At 39.9% G+C, this 27,489-nt stretch overlaps 2 protein-coding genes across 2 annotated transcripts in view; one reads left to right on the top strand and one right to left on the bottom strand.

The window, feature by feature from the left end:
* The window catches only part of nudt15 (nudix (nucleoside diphosphate linked moiety X)-type motif 15), a 426,914-nt gene that overhangs the window by 46,449 nt on the left and 352,976 nt on the right, over positions 1-27,489 (bottom strand). The window lies entirely within an intron of this gene.
* htr2ab (5-hydroxytryptamine (serotonin) receptor 2A, genome duplicate b) lies at positions 739-21,890 on the top strand. The gene is made up of 5 exons (XM_062998108.1): positions 739-744; positions 3,642-3,695; positions 7,433-7,625; positions 20,457-20,657; positions 21,025-21,890. Exons 1-5 carry the CDS (start codon positions 739-741, stop codon positions 21,831-21,833), a joined length of 1,263 nt encoding a protein of 420 aa, XP_062854178.1. The 3' UTR covers positions 21,834-21,890.

Below are 27,489 nucleotides of genomic sequence, written 5' to 3'. Positions count from 1 at the left end.
CTGTGGGGTGTACTCACTTATGTTGCCAGCTATTTAGACATTAATGGCTGTGTGTTGAGTTATTTTCAGAAGACAGTAAATCTACACTGCTATACAAGCTGTACACTGACTACTCTAAGTTATATCCAAGTTTCATGTTTATAGTGTTGTCCCATGAAAAGATATAATGAAATATTTGCTCACTTTTGTGATACACTGTAAATGACTATTATGTGTAAACTACATTATGTATACGTTGATCCAACAGATAATGTATTTATTTATTTCAGTTCCAATCACTTAATCAGAAAAGACAAACAGTGCATCCTGGGAGACACCAGGATAACCGTGCCCCCGTGCTCTCATGCACAGCATTCTGGGGCAACAAAATAGTGGCTCTCACACTTGTTAGCCCCAAGCAAGCCAGCTGGTCGCCACGATAATATATTTAGTGTTTCTAACAAGTGCAGTATGTAGTTTCACATATAGACTGTATGTCAACACATCAAAGACAAATGAGAGAATTTGGAGGAGAAGTAATTAATTTGAAAATAGCTCTAGTGGGTCAAAAATTGAGTATTAGGTCATGTGGGGTTTTGACTGGGGTAGAATTGGTTAGATTTTCCGGAGCTTTCTTTTATGGATTGTAGGATGAAACAGTTGTAGAGAGTGAGTGTGAGAGATAGTGCAAGAAAGAGGAGGAGGAGTGTAGTGAGAGAGTGGGTGAGTGAGTGTGAGAGAGAGTGTGAGGGGATAGAGATGGAGGTACTGAGAGGAAGGTGTGGAGCCAGAATAAGAGAGAGTACAGTAGAGGAATGGATTCTGCTATGAGTTTATCTTACTGTCGGATTCTGACAACATTTTCTGGAGTTCACTGCCAGGTGGAAAGGACTAGAAAGCTCTGTATTGATTGGTAAATGCTACTAAATGTCTTACATGTTAAAAGTTTGAAATATTTATTTGAATTGTTAATTTGCTATTGATGGTAGCAATTTACATTATATAAAAAGTCAGCTTCAAAATGATTACTGAAATTATTTTTAAAGATGTCCTTGTTGTTACTTGTCCTAATCTCATAGTGAAAATAGGAACAGGCTTTAGTTACTTTCTCTTTATTTTGACACGTGGTGCTGTTATATTTTTATTTGTTGTATTTTGGCGCTGTTTTATTTTAATTTACATTAAAGGCTTGATTAATCTTATTTATATTATAAATTATGTTTATACATTAGTTACAGCTAATTAATTATTATAATAATTATATTATTTTATTTTATATTATTATTATTTTATTATTATTTTTTTTTTTTTAACCTATATTTATGTAAGGTACAAGTGATTCTGGGGCTGACTAAACATAGGTATAATAAGGGTGTTCTTAATTACTACAAACCCCATTTAAAAAAAAGTTGGGACATTTTGTAAAACGCTATAGAAGAAAATCTGCGGTTTGTTAATTCTTTTAAACCTTTATTAAACCAATGAAGTAGAAAGAAAAGATTTCCAATGTTTTAGTAATCAAATTAATTGGATTTTGTAAATAGAGTTGCACAATAGGTGAAGGGAATCATAATTGAGTATAGATAGATAGATGGATGGATGGATGGATGGATAGATAGAAAATAATGGAGGATCCACCAAAAGATCAGTCTTAATAAGCAATGATGGGTCATGGTATGGGGTGCATCAGTGCCCATTTCATGGGTGATTTGTATATGTTGAAAGATACCATTGACACAGAAGTGTATTTTGGGAATTTATAGAGACCCATGCTGCCATCAAGGTGACGTCTTTTCCGTGAGGTCCAATTTTATTTCAGCAGCCTAATTCTACTAATTCTATGCGCTATAACCATAGACACAGAATTTGTGTGCTTAACTGGCCTGCCTGCAGTCCAGATCTTTGTGCTATTGTAAATGTATGGTGCAGCATAAAGAGAAGAATCAGACAACAGTAACCTCAGACTTTTGAACAGCTGAATTCTCTTATCAATCAAGAATGGACAAAAATTCCACTTGCAAAACTGCAACAAGTTCCCAATCCATTAAAAAGTCTCATTAAAAGGAAAGGTGATGGAACACAGGAGGTAAACACACCTCTGTTCTAACATTTGTTGCAGGCATCAAATTCTATGCATATATTTTTTTTTACGAAATACAATTAAGTTGATCAGTAAAAACATTGGAAATTAAATCTTTCTACTTTTATTGGTTAACATTTGGTTTTATTGCCTTTATTGGAGGGCTCGGTGGGTAGCACTGTTGCCTCACAGCAAGAAGGTCCTGGGTTCGATCCCCAGGCGGGGCCGTCGGGGTCCTTTCTGTGCGGAGTTTGCATGTTCTCCCTGTGTCTGTGTGGGTTTCCTCCGGGAGCTTCGGTTTCCTCCCACAGTCCAAAAAACATGCAGTCAGGTCAATTAGAGACACTGAATTGCCCTATAGGTGAATGGGTCTGTGTATGTGTGTGTGTGTGTCTGCCCTGCAATGGACTGGCACCTCGTCCAGGGTGTTACTGTGTGCCTTGCGCCCATTGAAAAGCTGGGATAGGCTCCAGCACCCCCTTGCGACCCTAATTTATCATTTAGCGGTTAAGAAAGTGAGTGAGTGGTCTTATTGGTGAACCCTGAGTCATAGGACTGACATAATCATGTCATAACCATAAACAGACCAGATGCTAATGTAAGCTGATAAGTGTTACAACTGTGTGATAAAGCTACCTGTAATTAATATATTAGCAGTTATTATAACTGATATCTTAAATCTAGTTAGCATATTTAACAGCAGATGTTGACGTAAGTGTAACTGCTCTAACCTCACCAGACATGCAATTACACTTCTAAGGTTTATGTCATATGTCATTTAATTGGTCTACCTCTTCAATAGGGTTTTTTGTGATAAAAAATGTGATAAAACTATTTGGTTCTTAACTTAGGTTACAAAATTGGTGGTATAAAAACATTTTATAATGTCAATTGATTCGTGGCATGGCCATGGTATACTTTGTTGACTCTAGAGAGTGTATTATAAAAGCTCAACATGCCTACTTTTTAGCAATGTTAATAATTTAGGCTTATTTTATTAGTTATCGGGCAACACGGTGGCTCGGTGGTTAGCACTGTCACCTCACAGCAAGAAGGTCCTGGGTTCGATCCCCAGGCGCGGCGGTCCGGGTCCTTTCTGTGCGGAGTTTGCATGTTCTCCCCATGTCTGCGTGGGTTTCCACCGGGAGCTCCGGAGACACTGAATTGCCCTATAGGTGAATACGTGTGTGTGTGTTACTGTGTGCCTTGCGTCCATTAAAAAGCTAGGATAGGCTCCAGCACACCCCCGCAACCCTAAAAGAATAAGCGGTTAAGAAAGTGAGTAAGTGAGTGAGTTATTAGTTATCTTTAAACAAAGAAATGAATATTCTGATTAATTACAGTGTTTAAATTTTGTAATGTCACAAATCTTTGTATTAATATTGACAATCACATTAATATTGGCTATTATGTTTCAGATAAATGAGCACCAAACCCCCCCAAAAGTTCAATATTTGATAATGCTTTATTTTTATTGGAAATAAAAGCATGCAGTAAATCTGAAACACAAAGAAGTGAAATACAAAAGCTCACCTTAGCTTGTGTTTTTCAAAATGAGATTATCCATGTGTTGTTCCAGTAGGAATATGAAGAAACAAATATTACAAAAAAGTTCAGCACTAGAAATTACATCCAAGTGACATCCATGACTCTATTTTCAATGCATAATCGGAGACACTAAAACATACAAATAGTTTAGTGGCTAAACACTTTTAAAAAGCATTGTATGTGTGTTTGTGTCTGATTAACCCCAGACAGAAGCACACACACACACACACACACACACACAGTTTTAGAAATGCCAGGTGCAGACAGCTGTATAAATGTCAAAATTAATTACCTCTGGGGTTCAGCCCATCTCAGTAACATTTTGTTTGAACTATGCATCATAATACTGACATAAACTGTCATAGCCGATGTCAGATGCTACTATAAGTCCTTATTAAAACATATCTTCAGTTTACAAATGTTGTCATTACATGTAACAGTAAAGCTGTCATAATGTTTAATGACATCATGTCTAATGCCAAGTTTTGATTAAGCTATTTATCATTATGACAAATGCTGGTACATGCTTGCCTTTAAAAATCATTACCACTACACTATTTATGCATTTTCTCCCAATTTAGCGTAGTCAATTTGTCTTCCGCTGCTGGGGGATCCCTGATTGCAGTCGGGGTGGGTATATTGCTGCTCACACCTCCTCCGACCCGCGTGCAGCCCTTAGTGGAACCCTTTTTCACCCATGCACTCTGCACACGCGCCTCTCTGTCTGCCAATCAGGGTCCTTACACAGCATTTGAAGACCCCACCCAAATTGTCCGGCATCCCGCGCTAGCAGAAACGTGTCTGCTGCAGGCACTGCCAGTTATGCTTGCTAGATGGCGCCCAGCCGACCGGTGGCAACGCCGAGTTTCGAACCAAGGAGCTCAGAATCTCGGCGATGGTGTGCTAGCGGAGTATCCCTCTGCGCCACCTGGGCGCCTACTTTAGTTATAATTTTTGAATGCTTTTTAAATCTTGTTCCTGTTAGCTATCCTAATTTTTAAATGTAGTTTTATAGGTGCTAGTGTGTTATGACAGTTGTTATGTAGGTCCCACTTACAAATGAAAGTATGATTTAAGACTGCATGTCCTACACTTCCAGACTGGTGGCTTCTTTTGTGAACTGGAATGAAAAAGTCTCTCTTAGGAGAAAAAAAAGACTCAATGTACACTGATCAGCCATAACATTAAAACCACCTCCTTGTTTTTACACTCACTGTCCATTTTATCAGCTCCACTTACCATATAGTACACTTTGTAGTTTTACAATTACTGACTGTAGTCCATCTGTTTCTCTGCATACTTTGTTAGCCCCCTTTTATGCTGTTCTTCAATGGTCAGGACCCCCACAGGACCACTACAGTGTAGGTATTATTTGAGTGGTGGATCATTCTCAGCACTGCAGTGACACTAACATGGTGGTGGTGTGTTTGTGTGTGTTGTGCTGGTATGAGTGGATAAGACACAGCAGCGCTGATGTAGTTTTTAAACACCTCACTGTCACTGCTGGACTGAGAATAGTCCACCAACCAAAATTATCCAGCCAACAGCACCCCGTGGGCAGCGTCCTGTGACCACTGATGAAGGTCTCGAAGATGACCAGCTCAAACAGCAGCAATAGATGAGCGATCGTCTCTGACTTTACATCTACAAGGTGGACCAACTAGGTAGGAGTGTCTAATAGAGTGGACAGTGTGTGGACACAGTATTTAAAAACTACATCAGCGCTGCTGTGTCTGATCCACTCATACCAGCACAACACACACTAACACACCACCACCATGTCATTGTTACTGCAGTGCTGAGAATCATTCACCACCTAAATAATACTTGCTCTGTGGTGGTCCTGTGGGGGTCCTGACCACTGAAGAACAGGGTGAAAGCAGGCTAAAAAGGTATATAGAGAAATAGATGGACTACAGTCAGTAATTGTAGAACTAAAAAGTGCTTTTATATGGTAAATGGAGCTGATAAAATGGACAGTGTGTGTAGAAACAAGGAGGTGGTTTTAGTGTTATGGCTGATCGGTGTATTTATGTATGGTTTATTTTGTACAAAATAATAAGAATGTAACATGGTATTGGTATCAAGCACTGAATAAAAAGTATGGGCATCTGTTGCCTTTAAGCATCTTTGAACATTTTGTGAGAGTTTTATGAGAAATTAATAAGGTGAATCTACTTCACCTTCTGTAGTCCAGAATCTCCCCTAAAGGCTTAATTGCAGAAGCCTTTAAATGAGCTTGATCTCAGCCTGTTGTTGAAAAAAATGCTTTAATAAATCTGGCATGATGTATAAAGGCATTAACATTATGGAAATGTCCTGTAAATTGTGTTTGCTAGCTTTTATATGATAATGCAGGGATTTATTGGACCTAATGATTTCCATTAGAAGCTGCCCATACCATTCTACATTTTCCATTAACTTTATAGTCAAAATGTTACTTTGTGGGTTAAAGTCACCATTTGGCTTTTTTAAAACTAAAATCCATCCAGCTGACTTAAATTTTAACTTTGTGAAGCTTAGGGTGGAGGTTATTATGGGTGTACATTTGGGTGATAAAGTTGTTCATCAGTGTTAGTAAGCTTTCACTTGTGGCCAGTAGAACATGCTGTCTGTCTATGTTTGACAGTAGTGTCAAGACTGGATTTTTCTGTCAATTCCCTTTTGTTTTGATTACTATTAGCAATACTTTTTTATTTTTTATTTCTATTTTTCCCACCTAATCTAGTCGTGTCCAATTACCCTGAATGCGTCCTCTATACTGATTCGACCCTTCACCGCTGACTGAGGACGCCTCTCAACTGACATGCGCCCCCTCTGGCACGTACAGTCAGTACAGACTGCATTTTTCACCTGCACGAGTCGAGTTCATACACCGATGGGCACTGTGTACGGAGGGCCACACCCCCATCAGCATTATTCCTCAGCTCTGTGCAGGCGCCATCAGTCAGCCGGCAGGGGCCGCAGTTGCACCAGTTATGAGGACCTATGATCCGACTTTTTTACCCCTATGAACAACAGCGAATCGTTGTTCATGCAGCCGCCCAGCCCAGTCGGAAAGGCAGAGCTGAGATTCGATACGATGTATTAGAAAACCCACCTCTGGTGTGCTAGCGTACTTTTTACCGCTATGCCACCTGAGCGGCTTACTATTAGCAATACTAACTACACCATGCGGTTCATTATAATGATTTACTCACAGAAGGGAAAGTAAACATATATGCAATGAGGCAAAAGTGCAAGACAGTAGTGTCACTCCTTTAATCTAGTTATAGACTTAGAAAGCAAATCTAGTACACCTCCCATAAATCTTCTATTAGTACAGGAAACAGTTCTATTACTGAACATAACCTGTCATTACATGTACAGAACATGTTTATGTTAGTCTTATGATTGATGGTTCATGCAAAATGTTACTGCTGTCTCAGTTCATCTCTGTTGCCCAATTTAGTCTTTTCTCTTTTTTCTCTCCATCCATCATCACAGCTGGCTACTGTCAGATCCCAATTCACGCTTCATCCATCTGTTTGTGAATCTCCGGATACACAAATTTTGCTAAAAGACATGCAAGAGTTGTGCCATACAAGACTGGATTCTACACATATATTGTCTTAATTGGATTTAACAAAGTACTCCTACTGAATGGACTAAAACCATTGCAGAACCATGTCCAATGGGAAAGAAGACATCAAGACTGGTCCGACATTTCTGAACAGTTGTAGCAATTATGACCTCTGGCTCCAACAACTTTCAGGCACCATAAGTCCAAACAACTGTGTAAACTGCTTTGTTGGTGAAGATGTAGATGGAAATGTACCTCTAAAGAAGAACTGGGTGGCTCTGCTGATCATGCTGGCCATCGTGGTCACCGTGACGGGAAATATTCTGGTCATCATGGCTGTAAGTCTGGAGAGAAAGCTGCAGAACGCAACAAACTACTTCCTGATGTCACTGGCTATTACGGACATGCTGCTGGGTCTGCTGGTCATGCCTGTCGCCATGGTGACCATACTATACAGTGAGTTCAAAATAGGATGACAGTGTTTTGTAAGACTGAAACATTTTTGAATGTTGGGCATATTTACATGCATTATTGTAGAGAGTGTGATTCTCTACATTTGTTTATGTGGGAGGCAGGATTATTTAACGTCAATTATCAAGCTCATGGAACAGGCAAGGATACCACTAACAATGCAAGGTGCAGAACATGGACAGTGCAGTCTAACAGATAGATAAACAGAAAGGTCAATTGCTGACAGTAATTTTATTTTATTTCTACATGAATATACACCAATCAGCCATAACATTAAAACCACCTCCTTGTTTCTACTCTAACTGTCCATTTAATCAGCTCCACTTACCATATAGGAGCACGTTGTAGTTCTACAATTACTGACTGTAGTCCATCTGTTTCTCTGCATGCTTTGTTAGCCCCCTTTTATGCTGTTTTTCAATGGTCAGGACCCCCACAGGACCCCTACAGAGCAGGTATTATTTGGGTGGTGGATCATTCTCAGCACTGCAGTGACACTGACATGGTGGTGGTGTGTTAGTGTGTGTTGTGCTGGTATGAGTGGATAAGACAGAGCAGTGCTGATGGAGTTTTTAAACACCTTACTGTCCCTGCTGGACTGAGAATAGTCCACCAACCAAAAATATCCAGCCAACAGCGCCCCATGGGCAGCATCCTGTGACCACTGATGAAGGTCTAGAAGATGACCAACTCAAACAGCAGCAATAGATGAGCGATCGTCTCTGACTTTACATCTACAAGATGGACCAACTAGGTAGGAGTGTTTAATAGAGTGGATAGTGAGTGGACATGGTATTTAAAAACTCCAGCAGTGCTGCTATGTCTGATCCACTCATACCAGCACAACACACACTAACACACCACCACCATGTCAGTGTCACTGCAGGGCTGAGAATCACCCACCACCTAAATAATACTTGCTCTGTGGTGGTCCTGTGGGAGTCCTGACCATTGAAGAACAGGGTGAAAGCAGGTTAAAAAAGTATGTAGAGAAACAGAGTTACTACAGTCAGTAATTGTAGAACTACAAAGTGCTTCTATATGGTAAGTGGAGCTGATAAAATGGACAGTGAGTGTAGAAACAAGGAGGTGGTTTTAATGTTATGGCTGATCGGTGTATACATTTGTGTGTTTAAAAAACTGATGTAAGAATGGGTCTTCAAAAATGGGTGCTTATATGAATTAGATATAAAAAATTAAATTTAACTGACTTTCAATAGAGCCATGCATGGAAATTTATAGCTCTTTACACTGGAAACTTGTGCTACCAAGGACATTGTAAATCACACTTAATTTAGAGTCGTTTCCTCATACAAAACTGCGTTTGGTAAACTTGGTCACAAACCCATTTAAAAAACTAACTTTTAACTTAATTTTATAGCACCACAAACACCAGAAACAGCTATGCCATTAAGGCTGGTAGGGGGCATTGTAGCAATTGTAGCCGAGAGGTTAAGGTACTGGACTAGTAATTGAAAGGTACTGGACTAATAATTGAAAGATTGCTGGTTCAAGGCCCACCACTGCCAGGTTGCCGCTGTTTGGCCCTTGAGCAAGGCCCTTAACCCTCAGTTGCTTAGACTGTATGCTGTCACAGTACTGTAAGTCGCTTTGGATAAAAGCATTTCTTTAATGCAGTAAATGTAATGCATAATACTGACACTGGCATTCTCTTTATTCAGGCAATCTCAGCACCTTATCAACATACATTTGCTGCAGCTGGGAGAGCCCTTCAAATGCTGGCTTTGCTGGCTTTTTTGCTGCAGGCTCTTATGTTGTATGGCGTTCACTGTTTCCCTAAATCTGCACACTCTGCAGGCCCAGGACTTTTTCTTCCTGATAGCTTGTTTCATGCCAGAATTCTTTGATCTTTTTTCCGAGGAACCCAGCTTGTGCTGTGGTGCCTCTTGGCCTTCACAGTGTAATCAGCCTAGACAGGCGAGCTGCCTACAGAGGTGGTGTAACAACACTTATTTGAGTGGAGTCCCACAGATGGATCCACACTGGACACAGGCTGCATCAGTTGGTAGAGTGGCTGCTCTGCTTCCCCCATCCCTCCACTTTTATTAAGTTCCTTTCTCTTTGTAGTTTTTTTAAAAAGAACTTTGTGTTATCACACGCCGATGTGATAATTAGCTGCCATGGTGGCAACTCAGTTTTCACCTTTTATCTATTTTTTCTTTTTTTTCCAGTGAGGAAGTGCATTTCACTAACATTAACACTCTAGCTGTTCTTCTGCTTCTTTGCTGTAGGCTGTTTTTTTGTTACCAAAAATATCAAATATATATATATATACAGTGTATCACAAAAGTGAGTACACCCCTCACATTTCTGCAGATATTTAAGTATATCTTTTTATGGGACAACACTGACAAAATGACACTTTGACACAATGAAAAGTAGTCTGTGTGCAGCTTATATAACAGTGTAAATTTATTCTTCCCTCAAAATAACTCAATATACAGCCATTAATGTCTAAACCACCGGCAACAAAAGTGAGTACACCCCTTAGTGAAAGTTCCTGAAGTGTCAATATTTTGTGTGGCCACCATTATTTCCCAGAACTGCCTTAACTCTCCTGGGCATGGAATTTACCAGAGCTTCACAGGTTGCCACTGGAATGCTTTTCCATGACGACATCACGGAGCTGGCGGATATTCGAGACTTTGCGCTCCTCCACCTTCCGCTTGAGGATGCCCCAAAGATGTTCTATTGGGTTTAGGTCTGGAGACATGCTTGGCCAGTCCATCACCTTTACCCTCAGCCTCTTCAATAAAGCAGTGGTCGTCTTAGAGGTGTGTTTGGGGTCATTATCATGCTGGAACACTGCCCTGCGACCCAGTTTCCGGAGGGAGGGGATCATGCTCTGCTTCAGTATTTCACAGTACATATTGGCGTTCATGTGTCCCTCAATGAAATGTAACTCCCCAACACCTGCTGCACTCATGCAGCCCCAGACCATGTCATTCCCACCACCATGCTTGACTGTAGGCATGACACACTTATCTTTGTACTCCTCACCTGATTGTTGCCACACATGCTTGAGAACATCTGAACCAAACAAATTAATCTTGGTCTCATCAGACCATAGGACATGGTTCCAGTAATCCATGTCCTTTGTTGACATGTCTTCAGCAAACTGTTTGCAGGCTTTCTTGTGTAGAGACTTCAGAAGAGGCTTCCTTCTGGGGTGACAGCCATGCAGACCAATTTGATGTAGTGTGCGGCGTATGGTCTGAGCACTGACAGGCTGACCCCCCACCTTTTCAATCTCTGCAGCAATGCTGACAGCACTCCTGCGCCTATCTTTCAAAGACAGCAGTTGGATGTGACGCTGAGCACGTGCACTCAGCTTCTTTGGACGACCAACACGAGGTCTGTTCTGAGTGGACCCTGCTCTTTTAAAACGCTGGATGATCTTGGCCACTGTGCTGCAGCTCAGTTTCAGGGTGTTGGCAATCTTCTTGTAGCCCTGGCCATCTTCATGTAGCGCAACAATTCGTCTTTTAAGATCCTCAGAGAGTTCTTTGCCATGAGGTGCCATGTTGGAACTTTCAGTGACCAGTATGAGAGAGTGTGAGAGCTGTACTACTAAATTGAACACACCTGCTCCCTATGCACACCTAAGACCTAGTAACACTAACAAATCACATGACATTTTGGAGGGAAAATGACAAGCAGTGCTCAATTTGGACATTTAGGGGTGTAGTCTCTTAGGGGTGTACTCACTTTTGTTGCCGGTGGTTTAGACATTAATGGCTGTATATTGAGTTATTTTGAGGGAAGAATACATTTACACTGTTATATAAGCTGCACACAGACTACTTTTCATTGTGTCAAAGTGTCATTTTGTCAGTGTTGTCCCATGAAAAGATATACTTAAATATCTGCAGAAATGTGAGGGGTGTACTCACTTTTGTGATACACTGTATATATATATATATATATATATATATATATATATATATATATACTATATACTGTACTATCTATATATATATATATATATATATATGTATATATGACAAATAAATGCATTGTTCTATTAAATGCATTATAAATTGTGAATGTAATGACCTGTTAGTTGTAATTCTATGAAGCAGCTCATTTGTTTGATATGGCTGTATAAAAATTATATTTGTATACCCCAGCTGTGAGCACTAACAGAAGGAATATTGATGCAATGCTTGTTTGTATCGTGATGCATTGTGGATGCATCGTGATCATCAGTTTTAACAGGGTGGAATTAGCCTGTCTGAGTTCTCCCTTTATTGCTTTCATGTTTGACTAATTAAGCTGTAATGATGCCCGTCTGTACCCCTGCTCAAAAATGTTTACACTGGTTTGATGTGCTGTATAATTTGGCCCATGTATTGAAGAACAACATCAGTTATCAGTAAGAGCTGATCTAAGTGTTCTCATTGTGATGAGAGATATGGTAAATAGACCAGCTGACAGCTTTGCCTTAATGCCAACATAAATAATTAATTTGCTTCCCTAATGGATTTAGCAGGAATGTGTCTTACATCACACACCTTGAATATTTTGAAATACGTGATAGGAAACAAAAACAGATTCACTGGTTCACAATGCGGGCACAGTCATGTTTCAATACCAGCACACAAAATCTCTCAGGCTAGTATTACTATCGCTGTTGTCTTTCCTACCCTCTATGTTCTTATCTCTCACAGAATTGTGGAGACAGAGTTGTCCATCCGGCTTCCTTGTAAACCAGATGTGTGTTATCACAATGGCCTTGATGTAATGCTATTATAAAGCAGCGTCCCAGTAATTGAATTCCTATTTGAAGTCTGCTATCCGAGCTGGGTCACACATAATACTACCAAACACGTACATGTGTGTCAAGCCAGTCCTGGGATTTTGGTTATTATTTAATTATTTCTGTGACAAAAAAAATGGAACACATATGGGTTCAAAAAGAGCTTTTTGTTAATTAGATTTATTTAATTAGTTTATTGTGGAACATCATCTGGGTCAAAACTACACAAACAGCAACTTAGATTAAATTGAATTAAATTAAATTGGTGGTGTAGAAAGTAAAACATAAAACAACAGTCTTCTGTCAAAGTTAGAAAGAAAATACAAACTGTCACTCAATGCTAAAGAAAAATCCCCTGATCCAAAATCAGATCAGTACGTTAAAGCTTGATTAAAAAATCGTACTAATTACTTGGACACAAAAAGATGCAAATGCTTTTTTTCTTGCACAGTAGCTTTTAAGCTCAAGGCAGCATACAGCTTGACTGTGAACAATACCACCCATGTTTAGCAGATTTATATTCATTGCAAAGCTGTTTTTGGTCATTCTTAGAGACATCTAAACATCTGGACGGTTTTCTTCTCAGTGTAAGGGACAGTGTTAGTTTGTTCTTAGACCTTTGCTTAAAGCCTGCATATGCCCACAACTGAGTTTTCAGCTGTAGTCACTTTTAATAACTCATGAGAAACTAGGATGCCATGCCACACAGTTAAATGACATTCTATATTCTTCTTCTTATTATTATTATTATTATTATTATGTAAATGTTTTGACCTCAGCATGTTTGATGAGTTTGGTGTGGAGAAACTCAGGTGACCTGCAAAGTTGTGCCTCAATGGACCATCAATGCTAGGGCATCTTATCTAGCATTTACATTTACAGCATTTAGCACACACTTTTATCCAAAGCGACTTAAAATTATCATTGATATATAATTGATATATAACATTCTGATTATTAGCCCCGTACCTTAATCACTGAGCTACCACTGTTATAGCCTGTTCTGCATTTCCACATGATTTGTATATACATATAGCTCTCTTGTTAGTGAGGTTGGCATACCCTGGCATACAATATCAAGATTGGAACTGTTATTTTGTCGTGGTCCATGTTCTGTCATTTTTAAATAGATGTAGTCAGTCTTTCCCTTATTTTTATGGCTACAACTGAGTTGTCTGCTGTAGTCAGTTATAATAACTCAATTGGGGTGCCATGCCACACAGTTATTATGTAAATGTTTACGTTTGACCTCAGCATGTCCCAATGCACAAGTGAGGTTCAAAAAGACATGGTTTGATGAGTTTGGTGTGGAGAAACTCAAGTGGCCTGCACCTCAGCCTTATTGAAAACCTTTAAACTGGACCATCAATGCTAGGGCATCTTATCTAGCATCAGCCTGACCACATTATTGCATTCATTTACAGAAAAGGCACAATTCCACCACAACATTCCAGCCTTCAGAGAAAAGTTCGATTCCCAGGTAGGGTGGTCTGGGACCTTTCTGTGTGGAGTTTGCATGTTCTCCCCGTGTCTGTGTGGGTTTCCTCTGGGAGCTCCGGTTTCCTCCCACAGTCCAAAAACATGCAAGTGAGGTGAATTGGAGATACAAAATTGTCCATGACGTGTTTGACATTAAGACTTGAACTGATGAATCTTGAGTAATGAGTAACTACCTGTCCTATCATATGTAACCATAGTATGAAAAACATGACATTAAAAATCCTAATAAATAAATAATAAATCTAATAAGCTCTGGGTCAGGTGTGCATGTCAGCCAATATTTGGGTCTTTGAACTAACACAGAAATATTGCTGTTTTATTGGTGTAATACCAGCACTGTACCATATAACAGAACTGTTATTGCCTCTTCTGCATTTCCACATGATTTGTACATACAGTGTATCACAAAAGTGAGTACACCCCTCACATTTCTGCAAATATTTTATTATATCTTTTCATGGGACGACACTATAGACATGAAACTTGGATATAACTTAGAGTAGTCAGTGTACAACTTGTATAGCAGTGTAGATTTACTGTCTTCTGAAAATAACTCAACACACAGCCATTAATGTCTAAATGGCTGGCAACATAAGTGAGTACACCCCACAGTGAACATGTCCAAATTGTGCCTAAAGTGTCAATATTTTGTGTGACCACCATTATTATCACTGCCTTAACCCTCCTGGGCATGGAATTCACCAGAGCTGCACAGGTTGCTACTGGAATCCTCTTCCACTCCTCTATGATGACATCACGGAGCTGGTGGATGTTAGACACCTTGAACTCATCCACCTTCCACTTGAGGATGCGCCACAGGTGCTCAATTGGGTTTAGTCCATCACCTTTACCTTCAGCTTCCTCAGCAAGGCAGTTGTCATCTTGGAGGTTGTGTTTGGGGTCATTATCCTGTTGGAAAACTGCAATGAGGCCCAGTTTTCGAAGGGAGGGGATCATGCTCTGTTTCAGAATGTCACAGTACATGTTGGAATTCATGTTTCCCTCAATGAACTGCAGCTCCCCAGTGCCAGCAACACTCATGCAGCCCAAGACCATGATGCTACCACCACCATGCTTGACTGTAGGCAAGATACAGTTGTCTTGGTACTTCTCACCAGGGTGCCGCCACACATGCTGGACACCATCTGAGCCAAACAAGTTTATCTTGGTCTCGTCAGACCACAGGGCATTCCAGTAATCCATGTTCTTGGACTGCTTGTCTTCAGCAAACTGTTTGCTGGCTTTCTTGTGCGTCAGCTTCCTTCTGGGATGACGACCATGCAGACCGAGTTGATGCAGTGTGCGGCGTATGGTCTGAGCACTGACAGGCTGACCTCCCACGTCTTCAACCTCTGTAGCAATGCTGGCAGCACTCATGTGTCTATTTTTTTAAAGCCAACCTCTGGATATGACGCCGAACACGGGGACTCAACTTCTTTGGTCGACCCTGGCGAAGCCTGTTCCGAGTGGAACCTGTCCTGGAAAACCGCTGTATGACCTTGGGCACCATGCTGTAGCTCAGTTTCAGGGTGTTAGCAATCTTCTTATAGCCCAGGCCATCTTTGTGGAGAGCAACAATTCTATTTCTCACATCCTCAGAGAGTTCTTTGCCATGAGGTGCCATGTTGAATATCCAGTGGCCAGTATGAGAGAATTGTACCCAAAACACCAAATTTAACAGCCCTGCTCCCCATTTACACCTGGGACCTTGACACATGACACCAGGGAGGGACAACGACACATTTGGGCACAATTTGGACATGTTCACTGTGGGGTGTACTCACTTATGTTGCCAGCTATTTAGACATTAATGGCTGTGTGTTGAGTTGTTTTCAGAAGACAGTAAATCTACACTGCTATACAAGTTGTACACTGACTACTCTAAGTTATATCCAAGTTTCATGTCTATAGTGTTGTCCCATGAAAATATATAATGAAATATTTGCAGAAATGTGAGGGGTGTACTCACTTTCGTGATACACTGTACATACAGCTCTCTTGTTAGTGAGGTTGGCATACCCTGGCATACAGTGTCAAGTTTGAAAGTGTTATTTTGAGCTCTGACTGGCTTTTCTTCTTATTAGCACCTATTCTGTAACAGTTGCCATTCAGACAGTGAGAGACAGGTTTATTATCACAATGTTCAGCTGTAGTGATGGGCTGTCATGCCTGACTAAGCTCTACAGGCTTGGGCTTTATTTTCATGCCCTGACCCCTGATCTATAAATCACACCTGAAATCACATGCTCTATTATTTCTGAATGCTAAAATGACACTTCAGTAGGGCTAGTGTGTCAGAAAGCATGACATGCATCAAATAATATAAAAAGCCTTCCCTACATGAGTGTTAGCTTCCCTACGGTTTCCGGTTGAAGAAAACAGAACATTAGCAAGACAGATTGTGGGAGAAGAGAGGAAGGTAGTCAGCCAGGCATTAAGGAAGACAAACAAGCTGGCCTGACAAACAAACAGGGACTCCAGTTGTGGGTATGCAAATTACCCACCTCATATCAGGGAAAATGCTATGCATTGATTCCAACAGGTATGGTTTCTTTCTTTTTTAAAGTCAAAATATCCATTACAGTGGTACCTTGTAACTCAACATCCCCTAAACTCAAAATCTTTGAAACTCAACACCCTTCGTCGAGAAATTTGTATTCTTAAACTCAACGTTAACCTTAAACTCAACATCTTCAGTTTTTTTTTTTTTTTTTTTTTTTTTTCCCCCCCTTTTTCTCTCGCTTTAGCGCATCCAATTGTTTAATTTGCATCGTGCTTCCTCTCTGTCTATGCCGAACCCTGCCCTGACAGAGGAGATCGAAGCTAACCCATATCCCCTCCGAAACATGAGCAGCAGCCGGATGCAATTTTTGCCACCCACACATTGATGAGTTTGGCACCACCTAGCGTTGCATGCGGAGAGACACACCCTAAGGGCACTCTTCCTCATCTCTTGTGCAGGCGCCTCTAATCAGCCGGCAGAGGTCGTAATCGCATTCTGACAGAGAGAGACCCACATCCGGTTCTTTGTCCCACCCCCCAACTGAGCAACTGGCCAATCGTTGCTCATACAGCCGCCCAGCCTCGAACCGGGGAGGCAGAGCTGGATTCGAAACGAGGTACTCAGAATCCAGCTCTGGTTGCAGCGTGTCTTTCACCGCTGCGCCACCTGAGTGGCTTCAGTTTGTTTTTAAAAAATTTTTTTATTTAATTTCAGATTAACAATGAACAGCCGCTTTGTTCAGCGCTCGGCTTGAGCGGTGCAGTAAAACGTCATCAAAGTGTGAATATGAGACGAATCTGCATTTGTGTGGAATAACCGTCAAATTCACTCTGAAAGCATCCACATATATCTGTGTTTTTCTGGATTTTCCTCACTGTTTCACTTTTAAACTTGTTTTACAGCTCGGGGTTCTGAGAATCAGCTTTTTATTTCAGTGTTTTTATATTTTATTTCTGTTATTTTCAGTGTATAAGTGTGAAAAACAGCCCCATTATTTTACATTAGCCTAAAATATATGCAGTTCCATGGGACCATGGAACGCATTAACAGGTTTTCCATACATCCTCATGGGAAAAAATACCTTGAAACTCAACAACTTTTAAACTTAACGCCACTCCCAGAACCAATTTACATTGAGTTTAAAGGTACCACTGTATTTCTAAATGCAATTTAAAAGGTCGACTACAGAACTATTTTGCATCAGTCCATCTCATATCAGCTTAAGTCAGACAAGTTGGCAGCATTTCTGGATGTTGTTAATTATTTCAGCTTTGCATAGTACAGTCATAACTTACAGCAGCTGTTCCTGTGTTTATATAAATTACAGAATGTCAATTTTACATTTATTGCCATCTGAAAGATTCAAAGTCACAAATCTTTTAATAATTTTAGAGACTGTAGATAAAGAAATCCTCTATTATTTATTCAAATCCTGCATTGATAAATGTTGTTCCTTTTATTTTCAATCATGATTTGTGTAATCACCCATGAAAAGTTAAAAAACTGTTATATCCAATTGTATTATTCTTCCTCTCTACTGGAGCTGACCCCCGCCCCGATTGAAGAGAGCAAGACTGTCACACGCCCCCTCCGACACATGCGCAGTAGCCGACTGCATCTTTTCACCTGCACAAGGCGAGTACATATGCGATCAGCCTTGTGCACGGAGAGCCACACCCTGATCAACATATAATCCCTCGACTCTGTGCAGGTGCCATCAATCAGCCAACAGAGGTTGTAATTGCATCAGTTATGAGGAGTCCCTATCCGGCTCCCTTCCCTACGATGTATTCGAAATCCCAGCTCTGGTGTGCTAGCGTATTTACCACTGTGCTACCTTAGCGGCCACTTTAAGCTAGTTTGATTGTGGGTTGATTAGAGGTTAATGTGTTTTAGGCATTCACACACTCTAGTTCCAGTGTTACTAAGGGGCTGTAATGAACTCTATATTTAGTACTACCTCCGCTGCCTGCAAAGTCAAAATCTCTGGGCACTTATTCTTGAGAATTGGGATTACTTTACCCACCAAGATTATTTCCTCTTTTGTTCAGCATAACAAATCAGTAACACTCAAGCTTTGCTCTGGTGAGCAGAATGATCTTGATCTCAGATAATTATTTATTTTAGACTAGCTAAGATAACATTTAATGGTGATATGATGTGCTGTCCCAAAATAAAGGGTTTTAGCCAATGTACCAAACAATTTTTATACAGATAATATTTTTTGTGTGTGTGTGCTTAATAATGGGCCAATAACCTGCTACATCCCACTTTCTAAGACCTTCTGTTTTTAAAACAAAACCAAGACTGATGTGTTTTAGAAGACTATACTGGTGCTGGTCATAAAATTAGAATATCATGAAAAAGTTGATTTATTTCAGTAATTCCATTCAAAAAGTGAAACTTGTATATTATATTCATTCATTACACACAGACTGATATATTTCAAATGTTTATTTCTTTTAATGTTGATGATTATAACTGACAACTAATGAAAACCCCAAATTTAGTATCTCAGAAAATTAGAATATTGTGACAAGGTACAATATTGAAGACACCTGGTGCCACACTCTAATCAGCTAATTAACTCAAAACACCTGCAAAGCCCTTAAAATGGTCTCTCAGTCTAGTTCTGTAGGCTAGACAATCATGGGGAAGACTTGACAGTTGTCCAAAAGATGACCATTGACACCTTGCACAAGGAGGGCAAGACACAAAATGTCATTGCTAAAGAGGCTGGCTGTTCACAGAGCTCTGTGTCCAAGCACATTAATAGAGAGGCGAGGGGAAGAAAAAGATGTGGTAGAAAAAAGTGTACAAGCAATAGGGATAACCGCACCCTGGAGAGGATTGTGAAACAAAACCCATTCAAAAATGTGGGGGAGATTCACAAAGAGTGGACTGCAGCTGGAGTCAGTGCTTCAAGAACCACCACGCACAGACGTATGCAAGACATGGGTTTCAGCTGTCGCTTTCCTTGTGTCAAGCCACTCTTGAACAAGAGACAGCGTCAGAAGCGTCTCGCCTGGGCTAAAGACAAAAAGGACTGCTGAGTGGTCCAAAGTTATGTTCTCTGATGAAAGTAAATTTTGCATTAAATTTGGAAATCAAGGTCCCAGAGTCTGGAGGAACAGAGGAGAGGCACAGAATCCACGTTGCTTGAGATCCAGTGTAAAGTTTCCACAGTCAGTGATGGTTTGGAGTGCCATGTCATCTGCTGGTGTTGGTCCACTGTGTTTTCTGAGGTCCAAGGTCAACGCAGCCGTCTACCAGGAAGTTTTAGAGCACTTCATGCTTCCTGCTGCTGACCAACTTTATGGAGATGCAGATGTCATTTTCCAACAGGACTTGGCACCTGCACACAGTGCCAAAGCTACCAGTACCTGGTTTAAGGACCATGGTATCCCTGTTCTTAATTGGCCAGCAAACTCGCCTGACCTTAACCCCATAGAAAATCTAAATGGGTATTATGAAGAGTAAGATGCGATACGCCAGACCCAACAATTCAGAAGAGCTGAAGGCCACTATCAGAGCAACCTGGGCTCTCATGACACCTGAGCAGTGCCACAGACTGATGGACTCCATGCCACGCCGCATTGCTGCAGTAATCCAGGCAAAAGGAGCCCCAACTAAGTATTGAGTGCTGTACATGCTCATACTTTTCATCTTCATACTTTTCAGTTGGCCAACATTTTTAAAAATCCTTTTTTTGTATTGGTCTTAAGTAATATTCTAATTTTCTGAGATACTGAATTTGGGGTTTTCATTAGTTGTCAGTTATAATCATCAACATTAAAAGAAATAAACATTTGAAATATATCAGTCTGTGTGTAATGAATGAATATAATATACAAGTTTCACTTTTTGAATGGAATTACTGAAATAAATAAACTTTTTCATGATATTCTAATTTTATGACCAGCACCAGTATATCTGGAATAAGCAAAAACAAAATCACTAATTTCTTAAAAGATGTTTTTATTACACAAGTTCTGTTTGAGTGCCATTGTCTTGCAGTGTCTCTATCTTTCAGATTACACTTGGCCCTTTCCATTAGAGCTGTGTCCAATCTGGATCTTTTTGGATGTGCTCTTCTCCACGGCCTCCATCATGCATTTATGTGCTATCTCTCTGGACCGCTACATTGCCATCCACAATCCTATTCAGCACACCCGTGCCAACTCCCAGGCCAGAGCACGGGTCAAAATCATAGCTGCATGGACCATCTCTGTGGGTAAGAGCAGTCCTGTTTTATGTATTTGTATGTAAACATGCCCGAGTTTAGTTATTTGGCTTAGATTTAGTTCTCAATGGTTCAATTAAAGAAACAAACACACTGTACACTATATTTAATGTATATTAAGCTTAATGTTTTAAAGGCCCAAAACTATAATCTTTGTATGAGAAATCTGATTTTTTTTGCACACTACTGTGAGGTATAAAGGTGTCAGAATGTTTTTTGAATTTACTGTAACTTGCTTTAAATCAATTATTTTAGCATTAAAAGTACACTGGGACACTTGGGACAATGTGTGCTGTGAAACTGAAATTTTTAATTAATCTGAATATATTTATTCACTTATATTTCTCCATTTGTCCAGGAATCTCCATGCCTGTACCAGTCATTGGCCTTCATGATCGCTCCAAAGTCTTTAAAGACTGCAGCTGCCACTTGACAGATAACAACTTTGTCCTGATTGGCTCCTTTGTGGCATTCTTTATTCCACTAGTCATCATGGTGGTTACATACTTCCTGACCATCAGTGCCCTGCAGAGTCAGGCCACACCATGTCTGGACCAATTTGTAAAATGTAACAAGTGGCTACCCCTGCTAATTCCTCGGGGCTCGCTTTCCTCAGAGCGGCTGTTCTCACGGAACTCATTTTGTCCTGAAACCATCGTCCCGACCTCCCAGACCTTCATCCGCCACTCTGCGCAGTCGCTAAGCAATGAGCAGAAAGCATCTAAAGTCCTTGGCGTGGTCTTTTTCCTGTTCGTGGTTATGTGGTGTCCCTTCTTCATTACCAACGTTTTGGAAGTGACTTGCAGCTCCTCGACGTGCAACCCAACACTCATGGCTGGATTGCTTAAGGTGTTCGTTTGGGTGGGGTACTTATCGTCTGCTGTCAACCCACTCGTCTACACTTTATTTAACAAGAAATATAGGACAGCGTTTGCCCGCTACATGCGCTGTCAGTACCGTGAGCCAAGCAGGCCACTGCAGGTCATCCTGGTCAACACGATCCCTCCTTTGGCTTTTCAGTCATCCAAGTTTTCCCTTCAGGAGGAGATATCTTTAAGACAGTCAACAGAGGAAAGTGGATTTAAAGAATTTCCTTCTCTAAACCAGGAAGAATCTTTGAGTACACGATACCATCACGGACTGGATGAGATGGTGAGTCATGTATGAAACCTTGTGGAGACTTGCTCAGGCAAAATTCAATTACTGTGTAACAGTGCTACAGATTCTCCAGGACAAATAATAATGGAGGAGATTTTGTGGATGACACAGTAAAACAGTCTTTATGTACCCAAAGAGGAGTTCATTTGGGTTTCCAACATTAACTCATCATTGTACTGTCCAAAATTGACTGCTAGATTGCAGAATAATACAACCATTAAGAAATTGTGCAAAATATGGAGTTTTTCCGCCTTAATATTTATTTAAACCCTTGTCCTAACATTACTGCATGATGCTTCTTTGTGTTGCCAAAAAAGATAGATAGCTTTATGTGTTATTCATTATTTTGACTTTCTTTTGTTTAATCTCATTTCTCAAGGGTTTATATCATCAATGAAAGCCAGATTATTAAGAGTATTTGTGGTTAATGTATTTCCCCTAATTATGAATGCTTAGCACCTAGGGAAATCTAACATTTTATAGGATAGAAAGGATTTCACAGATCAGCTTGTTTGGTGCCCTGAGGACTAATATTTAAAGGCTTATGAACTCTATTCTCTCATAAAGCCCTGTGTATAATGTTTAAGTGTATGTGGGTAAATGAATAGACTATAATGGATGAACAGCACTTATTCATAGTTTAAATTAATTATAAGAAAATTATTAGATATAAAGTTAGATGTAAAATGGCGGCTGCTGAAGTAGTTTGGCAGCTGACCCACGTTAAGAGTACTTCTGCGCTGCCATTTTTGGCCAGCAAAGAGAGCACAGAGGTGCACATGATTGATTTGTTAGTCTCTTTTAACTGACAATCATCTGTGTCTCATGAGCGTTAATTCTCTCTAGGTTGAAGTTCTTCTATATATCACAATTTCTCCCTCTCGGTTTTGCCACCTCCTTTGCCCACACTTGCTTTTCTCTGAATCCCGGACCGGTTGCTGACGTGTGATACCAGCATTCTTTCACTTTCTGGGAACTCGCCCCAGTGCTGCAGCATTTTGGGCCTCACTATGGAACCGAAGAGCGAATTGCCCCAGAGGAGGAGTGACATCCCCATTCCTCAGGGGACCCCACGCTTAAATCCATGTTATGCACAGAGAACATCAGTTGGTGGGGTGGGGGTTCTGCTTATGCATGGCCGAACCAGTAGGGTCTGAGGGTTTCCTATCTTTCCTTTTTTCCAAGAGCTGGCTTGTCACAAATGGTTGTCATGTTGTGACAAAAAGTTCTCAGTTCTGTGCTATCCCTGTTTTATCTATTTTCTCCATTGCTCACTGCAGATTTTTAAACTACCTTGATTGAACATTTTCTCCTGGGTTCTTTTCCGTTCTTGCAGATGTGTGGATTTGCCTCGGTGTTCCACTGCAGTAGAATTCTATTCTACAAGTTGGTTATATACATGTAACCTCTAAGTACAATAATGCCCTATTTAATCAGGTTTGCCTACTATAAATAATGCATTATTTAATCAGTTCCATCTCCAAGTAAGTGATTGCTAACTAGCAAATCTGTTGCACTATCCGTCAGCCCCACTGTACCCTGTTCTTTAATAGAAAAGAAACACCAGAAGACCACAACTAACTAGGTATCATTAAGGTTCAACAGCACCAGGGTTTTGGGGACCTGCATTTAAAACTGGCATCGAGTCACTGTCTATTTTTTCTTGTTGTGTACCCATTCATTCTTTTCTGCTTAATACTAATGAGCAAGTAAGAAGCCCCTGCTCTAAAATTTAAAGCTAAAGTTTGTTGATGTTGAACAACTTACCTTTCCTGCTCCAAATATAATTCTAATTCATGTGGCCAAGCACAGTAACTTATTCTTTGTTTTATATAAAACAAAATTCTTCTCCAGAAGATTTTTTCAGTCATATTATCAGGTAAACCTGTCAGTTGTGCTTTACAGTGGTGATTTTGAAGTAGGGACCACTTTCTTACATGGCACTATAAAGCTTACTGGTTTGATTGTATTCAGTGATAACAGAGGCTTTTTATTTATGTTTTTGGTGGTCAGACTATCAGAACAAACTGTTTCCTGAATTTCTCAGAGACAGTTTCTTGTACTTCATGCTTACTATAGCATTGTACCATGTGAGATTTAAATTATTTGATAAACAATATGGTTGTAGTCAGTCAGAAGGCTGATTTAGATGTACTAAAATGTCTACTTTTATTTAATGGTGTTTTTATTGTTTATAGAGGTCATGTTAGCCAGCTAACAGTGATTTAAGACAGGTGAGACAGATTGCCAAATGTCTCTTAATTTATTAATATTTGTGTACACAAAAGACCTAATTTCTTCGAGTTAATTTGTGGACAATAAATTGTACACATCCAATATATGGAAAGTTTGGGACCTTTTGTAAAATGCAATAAAAATCTGTGATCTGTTCATTCTCTTGAGTTGCACTATTTTAAACATTTCACAAGAACAGAATGGCGAATGGTTAAGATATATAGTGTATTATGATTGGGTATAAAAAAACATCTATAAACATCTAAAGTGCAAGCAAAGTGTCATACTTAAACAGATGAATTCACCTGGGAGAGAGACAATGTTTTTGTTCCATCATTTTAGCAGAAAACACAAAAAACATTAGAAATTACAAGTTTTTTTTTGGAAAAGGAAACCTGTTTAAATGATTGAGTTACAGAAGAGGAATAGTTGCAAAAACTATTAAAATCCCAAGAAAGCCATGATATTTATGTTGTCATTAAATGTATTAAATTAAGCCGCTCAGGTGGCACAGTGGTAAAAACACACGCTGGAACCAGACCAAGGATCTCAAACCGTATCGAATCTCAGCTCTGCCTGCCAGCTAGGCTGAGCAGCCACATGAACAACGATTGGCCTGTTGTTCAGATATGGGTGGGATTAAGCTGGATAGGGTCTCTCTTTCATAACTAATGCAATTACTCTGCTGGCTGATTGATGGCGCCTGCACAGAGATGAGAAAAGAGTGCTCTCAGGGTGTGTCTCTCCGTACACAGTGCTGATCTGCACTGCACTCGTCAAAGTGTAGGTGATAAAATGCATACGGCATTCTGCCCACGTGTCCGAGGGGGCGTGGGTTAGCTTCGTTCTCCTCAATCAGAGCAGGGTATCCGCATTGGTGGAGAGGAAGCATGATGCAATTGGGCAATTGGACGCGCTAAAAGGGTAAAGAAAAACAGGGGAGAAAATGCATAAATAAAATATTTTTTAAAAATTAAATTAATTTCAAAAATGCTGTTAAATAGGCATAAAGAGTCAGTTAAACTATATAGCAGTGACTAGCCATGAGAAACCTGACAAACAGAAGCTAATCTTGCTCATGCTGTGTGCTGGTTCTGTTACATTACTTCTTGTTGTTGTTGTTGTTGTAATATAAAGTTCAGTCAATTTTGACACACAACCTTCAAGCCACTACTAAAAGCTGAAGATGAAGAAGTATTTCACCTTTCACCATGGCAGAAAACCAACGCATACCTCCACATCAACAAAAAAATGACTTCACCATAAGAAGATCAAAGTTTTGGAATGGCCCAGCTAGAGTCCAGACCTGAATCCAATTGAAAATCTGTGGGTTGAACTGAAGAGGGCTGTACACAGAAGATGCCCTCACAGTGTGACAGATTTAAAGCGCTTTTGCAAAGAAAGAGTGAGCAAAGATTGCCAGGTGAAGATGTACCATACTCACAGAGTCTTATACAAAAAGACTGAATGCTGTCATAAAATCAAAAGGTGCTTCAACAAAGTATTAGTTGAATACTTTTTGCATATTTATTTTCCTAGCCTAAAAGACAATTTGTTTTTTTTATTGAATTGTTCAGATCATAGGTCACATTAAATGTGGAAAAAGTTTTGAAATAATTCATCTTGGTCTCATTTTATACTGTACAAAAATATGGCATAGGGGTGTGTCAACTTATATCCACTATGAAACAGTTCTGCAAAAAAGAGCAGGTGGGATAAATTATAGAAAGTGCTTATTAAGGGGGCAGGTTCAGTTAGCTAAATAGGCTTTACTGTTAAATTTGGTTTGAAGGAAGCTCAAGTGGCGCAGTGGTAAAACTCACTAGCACACCAGACCTGACATTTTGAACTCGTCGGTTCGAATCTCAGCTCTGTGACCTGGCTGGACTGGGAGCCTACATGAACAAAGATTGGCTGTTGTTCATACAGGGTGGGAGCTGGATAGGGACCTAATAACTGATGCAATTACGACCTCTGCTGGCTGATTGATGGCGCCCGCATATGAACTTGCCTTGTGTGGGTGAAAATATGCAGTCGGCTACTGCACATTTGTCAGAGGGGGCGTGTGTCAGTCTCGCTCTCCTCAATCAGGGTAGGGATCACTTTAAGTAGAAAGGAAGCATAATGCAATTGGGTAATTGGATGTGCTAAAGTAAAAAGGAGGAAAAAAAGGAGAGAAAATGCATAAACAAAACAAATTTTCTAATGTTACCTGGTGTGTAAATTGCGTTTTATTGCACTTTATTGGATTTTAATAGCTAAAATAACGCTAGCATTTTGTTCAGACATTTTCCTTAATTAAACAATGCTAATGCAGCACATAGGCATACAGGGTTCATTTACATTATAAACACAGCGGGTAATAAGCAATAAAGAGCGCATTTTAAATAAGCACTCCACCGCTTGATGGATTATGATAAAAGAGGCTGGATTGCTTGTTTCATAATTGCCTCATTATTGGTTGTTTTTTGGCACACAGATGTTATTTACATGGAGTAGTGGTACTGAGTGTGTTTAGAGAAGGCATGCAGAATTGGTGTGCCCCCCTGTGGCAAATCACAACTGTTACAACAGTGTCTTGTTGAAACTTTCCATGTTTTCACTAAAATCTAAACTGTGGTATTATTAAGAGAAGCTCTATTGAAAACTACCCCTTTTGGTGGCATAGTGGATTTTAATTCATTTGAATACTAGGGCTAGCTGGGTTACACACTCAGTCGAAAATACTGTTTTTGATCAACCCAAATGATTATTTTTAACCTTAAAATGTGTTTTAATGTCATTATTATAAGGATGTTTACTTAAACCTTTTTGGTTACATGTACACTATATAAGCTTCCAACCATGGTGACACCTGCAGATGTTTAAACTACCTTAAATATTTTCACCTGGGTTTTTTCCCATTTTTGCAGGTGTGTGGATTTGCCTCAGTATTCAATTGCAGTAGAATTCTAAGCCACATTTGCTGTATACATGTAACCTCTACCTACAATAAGGCACTATTTAAGCAGGTTTGTCTACCATAAATAATGCATTATTTAATCAGGTCCACCTCCACATAAGTGATTGTTAAGTAGCAAATCTGTTGCACAATCCGGAAGCCCCACTGTACCCTGTTCTTTAATAGAAAAGAACCACCGTAAGACCACAACTAACTAGGTATCATTTAGGTTTAACAGCACCAGGGTTTTGGGGACCTGCATGTAAAACTGGCCTTTAATCATTGTCTATTAAGACATTTTCTCCTTGTGTAGCCATGCATTTTTTACACTGTGTAACTACACTATATAAGTACACTATACACCGATCAGCCATAACACTAAAACCACCTCCATGTTTCTACACTCACTGTCCATTTTTATCAGCTCCACTTACCATATAGGTGCATTTTGTAGTCCTACAATTACTGACTATTTACTGACTCCATCTG

The sequence above is a fragment of the Trichomycterus rosablanca genome, chromosome 6, assembly GCF_030014385.1.
Source record: "Trichomycterus rosablanca isolate fTriRos1 chromosome 6, fTriRos1.hap1, whole genome shotgun sequence".
NCBI classification, from domain to species: Eukaryota; Metazoa; Chordata; class Actinopteri; order Siluriformes; family Trichomycteridae; genus Trichomycterus; species Trichomycterus rosablanca.
Note: the sequence above shows the minus strand (reverse complement) of the source record. Positions and strands in the feature narration are given on the sequence as shown.

Excerpts from the sequence above, each read along its gene's own strand:
- htr2ab (XM_062998108.1), top strand. Across the intron at positions 3,696-7,432 it reads GCACTAGAAATTACATCCAA|AAGAACTGGGTGGCTCTGCT; the intron begins GTGACATCCATG and ends GTACCTCTAAAG. Across the intron at positions 20,658-21,024 it reads TGCATGGACCATCTCTGTGG|GAATCTCCATGCCTGTACCA; the intron begins GTAAGAGCAGTC and ends CCATTTGTCCAG.